Consider the following 15,075-nt stretch of genomic DNA (forward strand, 5'->3'; position numbering starts at 1 on the left):
CAGCTACAGACTGCCATTTCCAAAGTACCTCAACACGACATGCTGGTAATAATAGGAGACCTTAATGCTAAAGTAGGATCCGACAACACTGATGCTGAATATGTGATGGGCAGGCATGGTTGCGGGGTGAAAAATGAGAATGGTGAACGTGCTATCGATCTCTGTCTTTGCAATAAACTGGTGATAGGAAGGACCATCTTTCCACATACAAACATCCATAAACTAACATGGAAATCACCTTATGGAAGAACAGTTAACCAGATTGACCACATATTGGTGAACAACAAGTGGCGTAGATCATTAAGAGATGTACGAGTACTCAGGGGTGCAGATGTAAACAGCGATCACTTTCTACTGAAAGCTACCATCAAACTAAAACTAAGAAAGGCACCTATTGAAAACCAGAACAGAAAGAGACTAGACACAGCAAGGTTGAAGTCACCAAACGTCAAGAAAGCTTTTTGCTTAGAATTGAAAAATCGGTTTAGTGTGCTAGATAACTCTGATGATGGAGAAGATAGTGTACAAGAGAAATGGGATAGCATCAAAGATATTTATGTAAAGACGGCAGAAAAGACAGTTGGTCACAAGACAAAAAAGAACAAAGATTGGTTAACATCGGAAACATGGCAAAAAATTGAAGAAAGAAAGACTATAAAACTAAAATCAGTAAATGCAAAATCCAAAAGGTTACAAGATCAACTGCAAGTAACATACAGAGCAAAAGACAAAGAGGTTAAAAGAAGTGCTAGAAAAGATAAAAGACAATATTTGGAGGACCTTGCAAAAGAAGCAGAAAAGGCAGCCATTCTCGGAGAGTTAAGTACAGTTTACAAAATCACCAAACAACTCTGTGGAACATCAAATGCACAGACAGCACATGTAAACGACAAAAATGGCAAAGCATTGAAAACAGAAAGGGAACAAGCAAAAAAGTGGGTCCAACATTTCAAAGAGGTATTAAACTGCCCTGAGAGTGAGCCTGATTTCATAGCTACCCCTGAACCATCAGAAGATGATTTAAACATCAACTCAAAACCACCAACTATAGATGAAGTAAGAAATGCCATTAAATCATTGAAGACGGGGAAGGCACCAGGCATTTATTCCATTCACGCAAAGATGTTAAAGGCAGACTTAGAAACATCATCCAAAGTACTCCACAATCTTTTCCTTGTCATCTGGGAAGAAGGGGACATTCCATCAGATTGGAGCAAAGGCCTGATTGTGAAATTACCAAAGAAAGGCAATCTACGCAACTGTGACAACTGGAGAGGGATTACATTACTTTCTGTCCCTAGTAAGGTCTTTTGCAAAATTCTTCTAAAAAGAATTGATAAAATTGTAGATGAAAAGCTTAGAGAAGAACAAGCAAGCTTTAGAAGAGGCAGAGGATGCATTGACCAAATTTTCACTCTGAGGAACATCATCGAGCAATGCATTGAATGGAACACACCACTTTTCATTAATTTCATTGACTTCAAAAAGGCCTTTGACAGTATTCATAGAGAAACTCTTTGGAAAATTGTAAGATCATATGGAATTCCACCTAAGATACTTTGATGCTAATAAAAGCCTTCTACAACAGCTTTGAATGCAGTGTCATCCTTGACAGCTCTATCTCAAACTCATTTGAAGTAAAATCTGGTGTAAGACAAGGATGTATTATGTCACCTATCATATTTTTATTGGCCATTGACTGGATACAAAGAAATACAACATCAGACAAGAAAAGGGGTATCCAGTGGACCATGTTTAACCAGCTAGAAGACCTTGATTTTGCTGATGACATTGCCATATTATCAACAACAAGTGAACACCTCCAAGAGAAGACCAACATACTTACCAACTATGTAAAGCAAACTGGTCTGAATGTCAATGCCAAGAATACCAAGGTTATGTCAATAAACACTAGAAATACAACACAAATAACAATTAATGATCTGCCAGTGGACAGTGTTGACGATTTCACCTACCTTGGAAGCATCATAAGCAAAGATAATGGAACAGGGAAGGATATAAAGGCAAGACTATCTAAGGCACGCGCAACATTTGCTAGACTTCATACAATCTGGAAGTCTAACCAGTACAGTTTAAGGACCAAACTGCGAATTTACAACAGCAATGTAAAATCTGTCCTACTGTATGGTTCGGAAACTTGGCGTGTTTTAGTGAGTGACCTTCAAAAAGTAGATGCTTTCCATACTAGCTGCTTTAGAAAAATCAACAAAATGTTCTGGCCAAATAAGATCAGCAACAAGAGCCTTTTGAAGAAATGCAATGCTAAAAGTATAACAGCAGAAATCAAACAACGAAGATTTAGATGGTTAGGCCATGTACTGAGAATGCCACAACATCGCACACCTAAAACAGCTTTATCAGTATTGGACACCACCAGGAAAAAGGAAACCAGGGAGGCATAGAATCACCTGGCGAAGAACTGTAACAGCAGAATTAGAAGCAATGGGCTACACCTGGGGCCAAGCCCAGTACATGGCTAAGGACAGAGAGAAGTGGAGGCAGTTTGTTGTGGCCTTATGTCCCATTTGGGATGAAGAGGATAAGTAAGTAAGTAATGCATCGTAAATTATTAATTTTAGAAATTTTATAATTCTTTAATAAATCAAATATGAGTATTTGGGTCAAATTGTTGAATACGAATTTGACAGATAATGGCCTCGTAAACATAACAAAATATTTGAATATTGAATTTATACTATTTTAAAACTAATTGATGCTCGTTTGTCTTGTTGGTTAGAAAACTAGTTTAATTAAGGTTTGCTGGAGGTTGTAGTTCAGTAACTGCTAGAAGTTCTTTGTTAATTTAAACATTATTGTCCTTTTGCTTAGTTTCTTCTGATACCTATTCTGACATCGAAATCAGACTTCTTTTTTTTAAATGAGTTTAACTGTGCGTAAAGGTGTGTTTTTTTTTGTTCTTTTCCTCAAGTTACAGGTAAAGGGGAAGACTGAGAACTCACAATACATGTTTAACTCCACTGCATGTTGCGCCAGTCCCAAGTCGGGAGCTAGTCTCTGGCCTTTGCAGACGAAACGCGCGTCTGGCGTATATATAAAATTTTAATCCTGGTATCTATGATAAGTTTATTTGCAACCACTGGGTCTATGCTACTGCTGGTGGAGATTTATTTCCCAGAGGGTATCACCAGTCCAGTAGTCAGCACTTCTGTATTGACTTCAGTTATCATTGATATGTTCTTAATTATAAATCAACCGTTGACAAAACTTTGATTTTTTGATATACTAAGGCTTCTCTTCCTCAGGAATAGATTACCTTAGCTGTATTTGGAAAAAACTTTTAGGAATTTTCGGTACTCAATGCTCTTTAACTTCGTACTTTATTTGGCCCTTTTAACATTTTTTGATTTGAGCGTCACTGATGAGTCTTTTGTAGACGAAACGCGCGTCTGGCGTATATATAAAATTTTAATCCTGGTATCTATGATAATAAAATTGAGAATGAAATGGGGAATGTGTCAAAGAGACAACAACCCGCCCAAATAAAAAACAACAGCAGAGGGTCACCAACAGGTCTTCAATGTAGCGAGAAATTCCCGCACCCGGAGGCGTCCTTCAGCTGGCCCCTAAACAAATATATACTAGTCCAGTGATAATGAACGCCATACTAATTTCCAAATTGTACACAAGAAACTAAAATTAAAATAATACAAGACTAACAAAGGCCAGAGGCTCCTGACTTGGGACAGGCGCAAAAATGCGGCGGGGTTAAACATGTTTGTGAGATCTCAACCCTCCCCCTATACCTCTAACCAATGTAGTAAAGTAAACGCATAACAATACGCACATTAAAATTCAGTTCAAGAGAAATCCGAGTCTGATGTCAGAAGATGTAACCAAAGAAAATAAACAAAATGACAATAATACATAAATAACAACAGACTACTAGCAGTTAACTGACATGCCAGCTCCAGACTTCAACTAAACTGACTGAAAGATTATGATTTCATCATATGAACATCAGGCACAATCCTTCCCGTTAGGGGTTTAGTATCATACCATCATAACATATATGAGAAGAACATAACCCGTGTCATGCCAACAACTGTTTTTAGAATAAATGTGTTTAGTTCCGATGCAAAGACCTTATCAATGACTCAATATTAACGCCAAAATATGCAATCTTTAATGACTTGACAACAGTATCGTAATTATATCCCTTCTTAATAAGTCTATTCAAAGGTTTTGTAAGTTTCTGAGGTGAATACTGACACCTTTGTGCTTTATAAAGAATATTACCATAAAAAATTGGATGTGAAATACCTGAACGTATTAAAAGTCTGCATGTTGAGCTATATTTACGAATAATGTCTTTATACCGATGATAAAATTTAGTAAATGTTTTGACTAGTTTGTGATATCGAAAACCCTGGTGTAATAATTTTTCAGTAATATATACATTTCTCTCGTTAAAATCTAAAACATTGTTACATACACGAGCGAATCGTACAAGTTGAGATATATAAACACCGTAAGATGGTGACAAGGGAACGTCACCATCTAAAAACGGATAATTAACGATAGGAAATGAAAAATCATCCCTTTTATCATAAATTTTAGTATTCAGCTTTCCATTAGTGATATAGATATCAAGATCGAGAAAAGGGCAGTGGTCATTGTTAGTATTAGCTTTATTTAAAGTAAGTTCAACAGGATAAATTTCATTAATTATACATACTGAAGTCGTCATTATTGAGAGCCAAAATATCATCCAAATATCTAAAAGTATTATTAAATTTGTTTATCAGATGTTGTTTCGATGGGTCTTTGCTTATTTTTGTCATAAATTGTAACTCATAACAATACAAAAACAGGTCCGCAATAAGTTTATTTGCAACCACTGGGTCGATGCCACTGCTTGTGGAGATTTATTTCCCCGAGGGTAACACCAGCCCAGTAGTCATAACTTCTGTGTTGACTTCAGTTATCATTGATATGTTCTTAATTATAAATCAACCGTTGACAAAACTTTGATTTTTTTTGAAATACTAAGGATTCTCTACCTCAGGAATAGATTACCTTAGCTGTATTTGGAAAAACTTTTAGGAATTTTGGGTCCTCAATGCTCTTCAACCTCGTACTTTGTTTGGCCGTTTTAACATTTTTTGATTTGAGCGTCACTGATGAGTCTTTTGCAGACGAAACGCGCGTCTGGCGTATATATAAAATTTTAATCCTGGTATCTATGATAAGTTTATTTGCTAGTCTTTAATGGATTTTTGTAATTTTAGTTAATTTATTTGTTTTGGATTTTTCTCGCTGTGTTGAAGACCCATTGACGGCCTTATATATATAAGTTGGTTTCTGCTCTTTGGTCGGGTAGTTGTCTTTTTCACACTTTTTTTTATTTCAATTCTCAATTTTAATTAAAAAGTTATATAAACAAGGTAAAACTGTGTTAGTGGACTGAAACCAAAAATATGCATAGAAATGGACAAATTAGAATATAGATGGTAAATGGATTTGAATTCACAAATAATGTTTGGTGTGCAGTAGAAAGATTTGTCACGGCAAGTTATTAATATATACTGGTATTAGAAAGGGAGGGGGTGTAAAACAATCTAATTAAGACAAAATCTCCGCACTTGCTTATTGTTTATGATTGGTCGCTGCGTCTAGGACGGGGATTTTTAATCTAAATTAGATTGGAAGTAAATATGAGTTATATATTTGCATGATCTATATCCCCTCACAGCCAGGGATGAGTAATAACAAAGTTTTTTTTTAACACAGATATTCTATAGTTGTTAAAACAGTCGTAATTATGAAATATATCATACAGTATTCTTCGTTTGATAAAAAAAAGTCTTACAAATGAATTGCACTACTGTCTCAATCTGCTCGGATGTCTTGTCTGTTTAGTGTTGGACGAATGCATTGTAAAGTAACAACGATATGTGATTAAAGATATAAGATTTATTTTAATAATGCATTTTGATCATAAGTTATGGATAGACAATCTGTTGATACTTATGAATTCCCTCTCCCGACAAAAAGTAATAACTGGTGTACCTTCGTGAGGGAGCTTCAAAATGGACCTATTTTTAGAACCAACCATTAATGTAGATATCGAGCAGCTAACACTTAAAAACTAATTTACTTTCCACTGCAGATCAATAAATGTTTGGTTGATGTTGACTATCCCTTGCGACATTTGAAAAGCATCTCTGTTTTCGGGAGATTTAAAGATTTTTTTCACTCTAGAAATGTCATCATTGTCTCTGGCAATGACCTCAGGAAATATGGATGTTCAAATTTCGATATGACCAGCGAAAAACATAGTACAACATAATCATTAATTCTTTAAGAAACAAAAAAGAAACATCACTAAATCATATCATAATTAACATGTATGCTTTATAAACAGTATTACTGCAAACAAGTCGAGTGTCACGGTGAAATTGCTCTTGTAATCATAATCCATACTTTATAGTAGTGTTATAGTAGTTTCAGATTCTCTATATGTGAGAAAAAAAAACACTACTTGAGTTATCTCTCCTTAAATAGCTAATTGATTAGAACCAGGGGCGGATCCAGCCATTTTAAAAAGGGGGGATGGTTCCTAACCCAGGACAAAAGGGGGGGGGGGTTCCAACCCCCGGAAACCCCCCTCTGGATCCGCGCCTGAGAACAAACACAAATATTAAGTATTTGATACATAAGTCTTTACAATGCAATACTTATAGGTCACTATTATTCATTAATTCAAATGATTAGTCTCACCCATAATTTTCCTATGTAGCATATCTTTCTCAAAATTGCAGATTTAAGCAAAGAACAATCTAGACCTATTGTGGACTGCTATTGTGCCATTCAAGATGGCGCCAGGTGGTACAAATGTATATCTAAAGAATCTACTGTATCATAGAATAATCATACATGTGCATGCACAGTTTTTATCTAATTTATATTATTTTTCATGTTAATATAGATAAGTTAACTTAAACTGAGAAGATGACATGACCGAGTGGCTATAGCTGTGGCTGCGCCAATGCAACAATTCTTCATTCAAGTCACAATGTGTAAAAAGTAAACAATTATATATATTCTTATGTTTGAAACACGAATAGTTCAAAGAAAGTTGTTAAGATTTCAATATCTATGTTAAAAAATATTCATCGAAAACGAAATATTTTTAAAAGGAACACTAAAACCATATTTTCCCGCGGTTCAACTTTAAGGTCACATGACCAACAACCGGAAATGGATTGAAGATTAGTCAAAATGGCGAATAAATTTCTGTCAGAAATGTATTGGAATTTGATACTCTTACTGTGAGTAATTAGTAATTATTATCACCGAAAAAATACCACACTCCATATACATGACCATAAATGTATTTAAAGGTTATAATTTGGAGTATGAATAAGTCCATTTACAGACGATGTGATGTTCTGAAATGTATTATGTACCGCCACTCTTCTTACGAGCTTTTAAATTTTTATGAATTTAGCTACCTCGACTCGATCTCGAAGGTGATTTTTACGTTTTTCTCTGAGTTACATAGTGTTATCACATAAATGGACAAAGAAATCGACATCTTTTATATAATTTCACAAAATATGAGGCATGTTTATACTTTAGGTGACAACAATGAACTCAGAAGGGTGCAGCGGAGACTCCATAAATTATTGATGGACCTCTAATACTGTTTTTATAAGATTTTAGTTAAAGTTAGCGTATTGTTAAGTAAATAGGGTCACTAAAATTTTGTGATCATAGCAGGGATGAACATGTATAGTTAAACAAGCGCTGTGCATGTCTTAAAACATGTAAAATATAATATTGAATATAGAGTTGTTTAATGAATAAAATTACAAGCCAGCTTCATTGATGATAGACTAGTGTTCAATAAAATGCACAGTAGACTTTTGAAAGAAATGCATGACGTATCGAAGAAGACTGACCAAATCAAAACTTTTTTTATGAACTGCGGAAAGGTGCCAAGAAGTTCCTGATCTTAATCATCTTTTAAAGCAGGTCCCTTTTTACACATGTAACATACATGTCATGTATGACTTTACAACCATGCCGTCTCTATTTTGATTTTTGTTGTTGTCTGTCTTGTACATATACAGTTGTGTTTAAAAAAACTATTTTGGGTTGGATTACAATTCAGTTTCTTGCAAGTAATCTAATGTATGCCATGAAGCAGGGATTACACTGGTTCGACTCGCCAATATGTGGCTAAAATGCTACATGTTTCAGAGCCAAAAATTGATGCTGGCGCTAAGAATATGGAATTAATTGCAGTCATAAGATAATAAGTTGAAGAAACATTATGTACAATCTGTGCCATGTTGTTTAATGGTTTGTCTGATCAAAAATAAATTTGATGTTTTCTACTATATTTATATATAAAAAATAAAATGATCTGTCTTGACCGCATGCTTTGTCCTGGTATATGATGAGTTTATTGGTAAGTGAGACATAGTTCCAGGTTAACAGTGTAATCACGTTCTCATTTTCATGAAAAAAATATGACAATCACCATGATCACTCCCTCCCTTTCACAGAAATTTGTACAAATTTCTAGATGCTCAACCTTCCGGACCTTCCATTTGAAAATTCTGTTGAAAGATATTGACCGATTGTTTAAGCTAAAGTTCAATACCCTGAGATTTTTTTATATTGAGTAAATAAAATAGAATAATCTTTTTATGAAACCATGGAAGTAATATTTAAAAGGAATAACGACTAATTAGGCAAAAAAAAAATATATGTCTGTTTCCTGTTTCTCGACCAACCCTGACTCAAAGCCCCCGACCCTAGATCTTTTTATTCAATTCAGGAAAAAAAATCGTTTCTGGTCCGGAAAAATTTGTTTCAAGTCCGATCCAGATCTGTATTTTACTATACTCTAACAATTAAGGTTTAAAAAATGTCGGCACTGGGAGGATTATTCAATTAAAGCTTCTTTAAAGAGATTAAATGATTTTAGGGTACAGGACCCTAACCAAACATGACATTTAACCATCTGCAAATCTGACGGGGAGTGCAAAAATAATAATAATAATAATAAAAATTAAAAAAAAAAAAAAAAAAATCCCGACCTACCGACCCTGATTTTTTTGCCTTGGCAGCAGGAAACAGACATATATTTTTTTTTGGCCTTAGCATGTATTAACAACCTGCAGAGTTTTGTTCTAAATTCGTATGATTTTATCCAATTATAGTCTCAGCAGCAAGACCCCTTTGGTAACTATCTGTGATACCGCTGTTGTAAAATGGAATCTGGAATTTCTTATCAGTCACGTGATTTTATCGAGTCCGGTAATAATAAAGCACCTGTGTGAAATCCGAGGTTTATTAATAAGAAGGTGGCGCGGTAACATATAAAACCTCTACCTTCAGAAAGAAGTCGTATGATGTAAAAAAAATTGAAAAACGGACGAGAATTGTTCAAACTACAACAGTTTAGGTTGGGAAAATTGTATTTAATTAAGCATATTTTTGCTTTTTACTGTTTGTTTGAAACTGTTCTAAAAGTATTTTCCGGTTAAAAGCGGATCCCGGGTAAAATAGTTAAATACCGATGAATCGATCAGGTTTCACATGATGTTTAACAAAATAATGTAGACAAATCTAGACATCTGTCTTACCGTTACGGCAAATTCATTTTTACACGAATTAGTTTATTTATCAAGAACTATAAATTAAAGGATAGAACCGTTTAGAATTGTGAATATTTTAACTGACTTTTTGATACACGAAAGACTTAGATTACTCGTATTTAATATAAGGGGATCCAAACGATTTGTTGTACAATCATCTTCTAACTTACAGAAATGACCTTTAAACTGTCTGTAAATATTAAAATTGATAATGACCCAGCCTTGTTCTCCAATTTCATATGTGATAACTGTCGGTTTAAACTATTAAGATCGAACTAACCAGAAAAGGGAAAATTGGACTAAAATAAAAATTGAACGATTTCGGCAGCGTACATCAACGGAATGTAACGAATGGACTATTTGGGTTACTTCGCACGTATATACGACAAAAACTTGTCTGTTCATAATTCTCCGTGACCACAAAAAATGACCGAAAAGTGTCAGTGAATTGATCGATCACATGCGAAGAATCAACTTCCATGCCAGATATTAAACTAATTAACGAGTTATCGAAAGATGGGCGGTAACGCAGATGAAACCTTTGAAGTGACGACGATGTTATTCCTTTCAATATTACTTCCATGATGAAACTAACAGCCACCAAATGTTGACAAAATTAACATGTATTCATATTTTCATTTATATTCAGCTCAATTGAATTGATATTGAGTATTCTTACTTTTTGATACTTGCTTTTTCTCTACAGAACCTACAGAAATTTGGCTATGTATTGTAGTACATATGTACATCAAATAAATTGATGATACATGCATGCATACATGTACATGTATGAGGCCACATATTTTATTCATCTAAAGTTTTAACTTTTTGTGACAATATTTACAATTACAGTTTTAAGATTGAAAACAGTATCCCATTTGACTGGTAGTTATACAGGGCATATTTACATGTACAATGTACCCATGAAATTTATAAAATGTTGTTATCATTTGTTATATGCTCATGTTGTTTTTTTCTGTACTGAATTTTCATAAGGTTAATTTCTGTGCATATATAAATTGCATGATTTGCAATATTTCTGTTTTATTACAGGTAAAAATGTGAGACGATGAGATCAGTACTAAAATGAAGAGACATTTTGTTTTCTTTCTCTGTATCCTGTGTCATGTATTTGGCAGTAAGTATTTTTATACCTATTAATTGAAAACTTGCCAGTGAAACTAAAATGACAAAGCGATCATGACTTATCATTGATTAATCAGTATCTATCAGGGATAACCATGTGCACAGACTAATTTTCTAGGGTGTAGCTCATAAGATTATTCCAAATGTTAAATCTATATTTTTCTGAATATACTTTTTTGCAATAATCTACCTTACTTTTTTTTCATATAAAATGTATACATTTCATAATTTTATTAAAAAAAGAATTAAACTTATTTAATTTGTAGTCTTTTAAAATTATACTGTTGAAAACTTATATTCCAAACATATCCCTGACCTCTAGGTGAATTTGAGGAAATCTAGAATAATTTTATAACTGGAAATCCAAGTGTGGTGCTAAAAATTAAATGCAGACAAAGGAGGGCTACCATCCTAAAATAGCCTGTGGGGATCTATGTTTGTATGTTACATGTACATAACTGTTTTACAGAGAAAATTTTACCAAATTAATGTATTCGTCAGTAGATTGAAATATCGTTGAATTTTAAGTTGCTTTTGAAATTTACACAGATTAACTTGCATTTAGTAAGTACATGTATGGCCTAGATGCATGATTTTTTTCTACATGAACCTGTCTAAACTGTGACAGTTGGGAGCTGTCTTCTCATGTTTTACTCTGATTTTGAAAAGTATTGAATGAAAATGCTTACATGGCTTATCTGATTTTTTTTGCCAGAATATACATGTACTGTGTACATTTTTGTATAATTATCTCCATTTGCTCACTTGTCTAATTTGTTGATAATAGCAAGATTCTAAGGCTAAAGGCTATGTTTACTTTACATAATATAACATCCTGAATTTTCTAAAATATGTGTCATATAATCAAATGATTGACATGTTTTAATTAGGATGATGGAAGGTTAATTAACCCCTTGATACATTATATTAACCTTAACATACAAGATTAAGACCTTTGGGAGTCAGTGTTTCCCACAAAGGAGTAGGTCCGGTAAGGACTCATTTTAGCCTCAAATTTCAGTTTCATCTGACGAAATATTTTGACCACTTTTTAAACACTTAAGTGTCTATTTTACTTGATTCAATTAGTTAATGTGAAAGATTTTAACTGATTTAGTCATTAAAAACGATCCGATTCAAGCTCAAATATGAAAAATCTACCAAATATGCTGAAAATTGTCACTTTACAGATGGTTTTTGTCAAAAATGAAAGTGGCCGCATCCGTGTTCATCCACAACCTTTATATATGTTATGCATTATCATAAAATACAGCTTACATTTCAATATTAAGGATGAACACGAATGCGGCCACTTTCGTTTTACACGGAAACCGTCTAAAATTTACCTAAAATGCTAGAATTTTGAAGATTTCAGTAATTTAGCATGACTTAATGGTGCTACAACCCGATATATGTGCATTGTATGGTCAAAAACAGCCCATATTTATGTAGCAGAAGCATTCAACTGTCCAATAAATAACTAAAAGTTTACATTTTAACAATTTTGTAAAACTGTTATATTTTAGGGCCAAAAAGTGGCCTTACCGGACCTTCTCCTTTCATATACATGCTACATCTTGATAATCAGGAAATTTTGAATAACCATACAGTCTAAGTAAATCATATCATATAGGATCACAATTAAGTGATATACCTATAACGTTTCCTTTTATAAATTGTGACTTGGATGGAGAGTTAATTTAATTTAAACATATTTATTTATAGCTATAGTGGATTGGGAAACAAGTTTTGCAACTTATATTAATCCCTTTCCACTTTGCGGGTACGAGTGCTGCCTTGTAGCAGCATTAGCCTACTCTTTTTCAAAATCTACAAGGGTGTCTTTAATGTGCAAGAGATATGGCTCTCTCTTAACACGGGTCAGCCATTTATCGTCCCCTTCCGATGGACTATCATCGTTTCCTCAAGACCATACTCCCAATCATACCACATCTTCCTATATCTATACCTATGTTCATCATGGTTGTACCTGCATCACATTGATTCCAGAATTATTTTTTTTAGTAAATGAAATCTTAATAAGTTGGTAATTGTATATTTTAAAGTCCTGCAAGTATTTTTACTACACAAAGTTACAAACTAAACAGTTCAAAGGATAAACAGTCTGAACAGGGTAAAATTGATGACCATTCCAATGGTTCACCTTAGTGGAACATGTATGTTCATTAATGGTAGTGAGATGGTTCCAGTTCAAGCTCAGCACTGAAACTCACCTGATACTTAAATTCTCTTGTACTGAATATGCATGAAATATTTGCCACTGGAAGTTAAAGCATACAGCAATCACTATCTCAAACTCCAACTGATCTTGCATCATTCAAAATAAAATCTGCCAGTGGCATGCTGATGTTATTGTGACTTGTACTTCTATTTCTTAGATATAATATAATTATTGAAATTTCAAAAATGATAAACTTTTTTTCTAATAGCTTGAAATCAAAGATTATATCTGTCTTCTGTTTTCTTTATAAATTGCAAATCCATGTTTTTGTTTTACAGACCGACCGTGCAAGGGCTGTATAGCCAGTCAAGGTCGTTAAAAACTTCCATGTTTTTGTTTTACAGTATGATTTTTAATGTAGAACCTAGGATTATACAGTGACATATCCAGGGGAGGGGAGGTAGTTTTGGGAGTTTGAAACCCACCTTTTTTTTTTTAATGTTCAATGAATTGGAATGGAGACATCTGGTTGGAATCCCCTCTTAGTCCTGGGTTGAAAACCCCAAATTTAAAAAATGACTGGCATCTGCCGCTTTTACTTTCTTACATGAAGTTCATAATTATCCTTGCTGTGTAACAAGTTTGCATTTAATCAAACTGGTGTTATAGTGCAAAGTGTGGTTGATGATGTGAAAACAGATATTTCCTCCCTGACCAGCACACTATCGAATTAATGAAGAACTGGACATATGGCAGGATAATTAGAATCTGATTCATACATTGTATGCAGCTCTGGAGGCTATTAATTAAATAGAATATAATCATGGCATTAATAGTTTTTATTTTGAAACCTGTTTAAAATTTCATGTGGACAGGTTAATAATCCAGCATTGAATGGCAAGCTTAAATTTAAAGCATTTTGAAATTTTAAAATATGAATAATTGTTTTCTTAATGGTTTAAACTATCTTATTCAGGACATTTTAATTTGCAAAACCTTTACATTGTACTGTTAGATCTGAAAAATCAATCAGAAAAAAATGTTCTTGTTAAGATCATAAAAAATAACTGATTATATATATATCAGTTGAGTGAGTTGACATAGATATCGGAAAAACTAAATTAGGAAAAGAAATGTTCTAGTTAAGAAAATAAAAAAAGTAGAGATAACTGAAGCAATTGACAGAGATATCTATGAATATAGATTTTGCATGCTGAAGATTATAAACTACTTGCAATTGTATATGTACATTTGTATTTCTAAATTAAAACATTTGATTCTGTGTGGATTATAGAATCTACAATGTGCTCAAGATGATGGAGGGTCAGATGCTTCCAAATGGAGATATTGTAATGATGAAAAATTCTGTCTGAAAAAATATAATCTTAGACATAAGATATTGGTTTGATATATTTTCTCTGTCTCAGCAGTAGACTTAAGACTTTAAATTCATTATTTATCACTGTGTGTTACTGGAATATTATATTGTATAAGTAAAGTCGGTAACAGGTTATAATTCAATTACCAAAATTTATAGTCAGCCTGCAGAGACTAAGACATACATCACTGCATCAACCATGTTAAACATCCTATCTTTTACATAGTTTTATCAGTAATGTAGTATTTATAACAAAATTTGCATTGTCAATTGTTTCCTTGTTTTAACAAAAAGTGGTTGCATGTTAAGATTGTGTTTCATTGCTGGTGTCCACGTGTCTAGGTATGATCTTAAACACCCAATACTTGACTGGTCTTTATGAGTTTCATATTCCTACAGGATTCCTACGGAATATTTTCATTTGAAGAAGCCATGGAAAATCAATAGAGTTGAAATTGAGGACAAACCTATATAAAAGCTTTGTCTCCAAGAATTTTATTGCAATTACAACTTTAGATATTATATCTGTAAGGCTTAGGCTTTATTTTTTGTTTTCAATTCAAATTTAGATTCTATGAGAAATCAATAAATGAAATTGATAGTTTTGAGGGCAAAGATGAAATGCTAATTTTAAGATAGGATCAATATACTGCTAAAACAATTCAATTATCATCTTGTCTAGATAATTGAGATGTGGTGATTTTATGGCTCAATAA

General features: G+C 33.4%; 1 protein-coding gene across 6 annotated transcripts in view; it reads left to right on the forward strand.

Annotated features, from left to right (window-relative positions):
* The first annotated feature begins 7,231 nt into the window (after window positions 1–7,231).
* The window catches only part of LOC143075459 (putative receptor-type tyrosine-protein phosphatase mosPTP-1), a 54,586-nt gene continuing 46,742 nt past the window's right edge, over window positions 7,232–15,075 (forward strand). For 5 of the 6 annotated variants that reach the window (XM_076250874.1, XM_076250890.1, XM_076250907.1 and 2 more), the window contains exons 1-2: window positions 7,232–7,313; window positions 10,707–10,791. In XM_076250874.1, the coding sequence (XP_076106989.1) occupies window positions 10,740–10,791 (52 nt within the window). In that variant the 5' untranslated portion in view covers window positions 7,232–7,313; window positions 10,707–10,739. Of the gene's footprint in view, window positions 7,314–7,495; window positions 7,515–10,706; window positions 10,792–15,075 lie in introns of those variants that run through there. The other variant, XM_076250881.1, reaches the window with a different exon arrangement.

This window comes from Mytilus galloprovincialis, chromosome 1 (genome assembly GCF_965363235.1).
Source record: "Mytilus galloprovincialis chromosome 1, xbMytGall1.hap1.1, whole genome shotgun sequence".
Taxonomy (NCBI): Eukaryota; Metazoa; Mollusca; class Bivalvia; order Mytilida; family Mytilidae; genus Mytilus; species Mytilus galloprovincialis.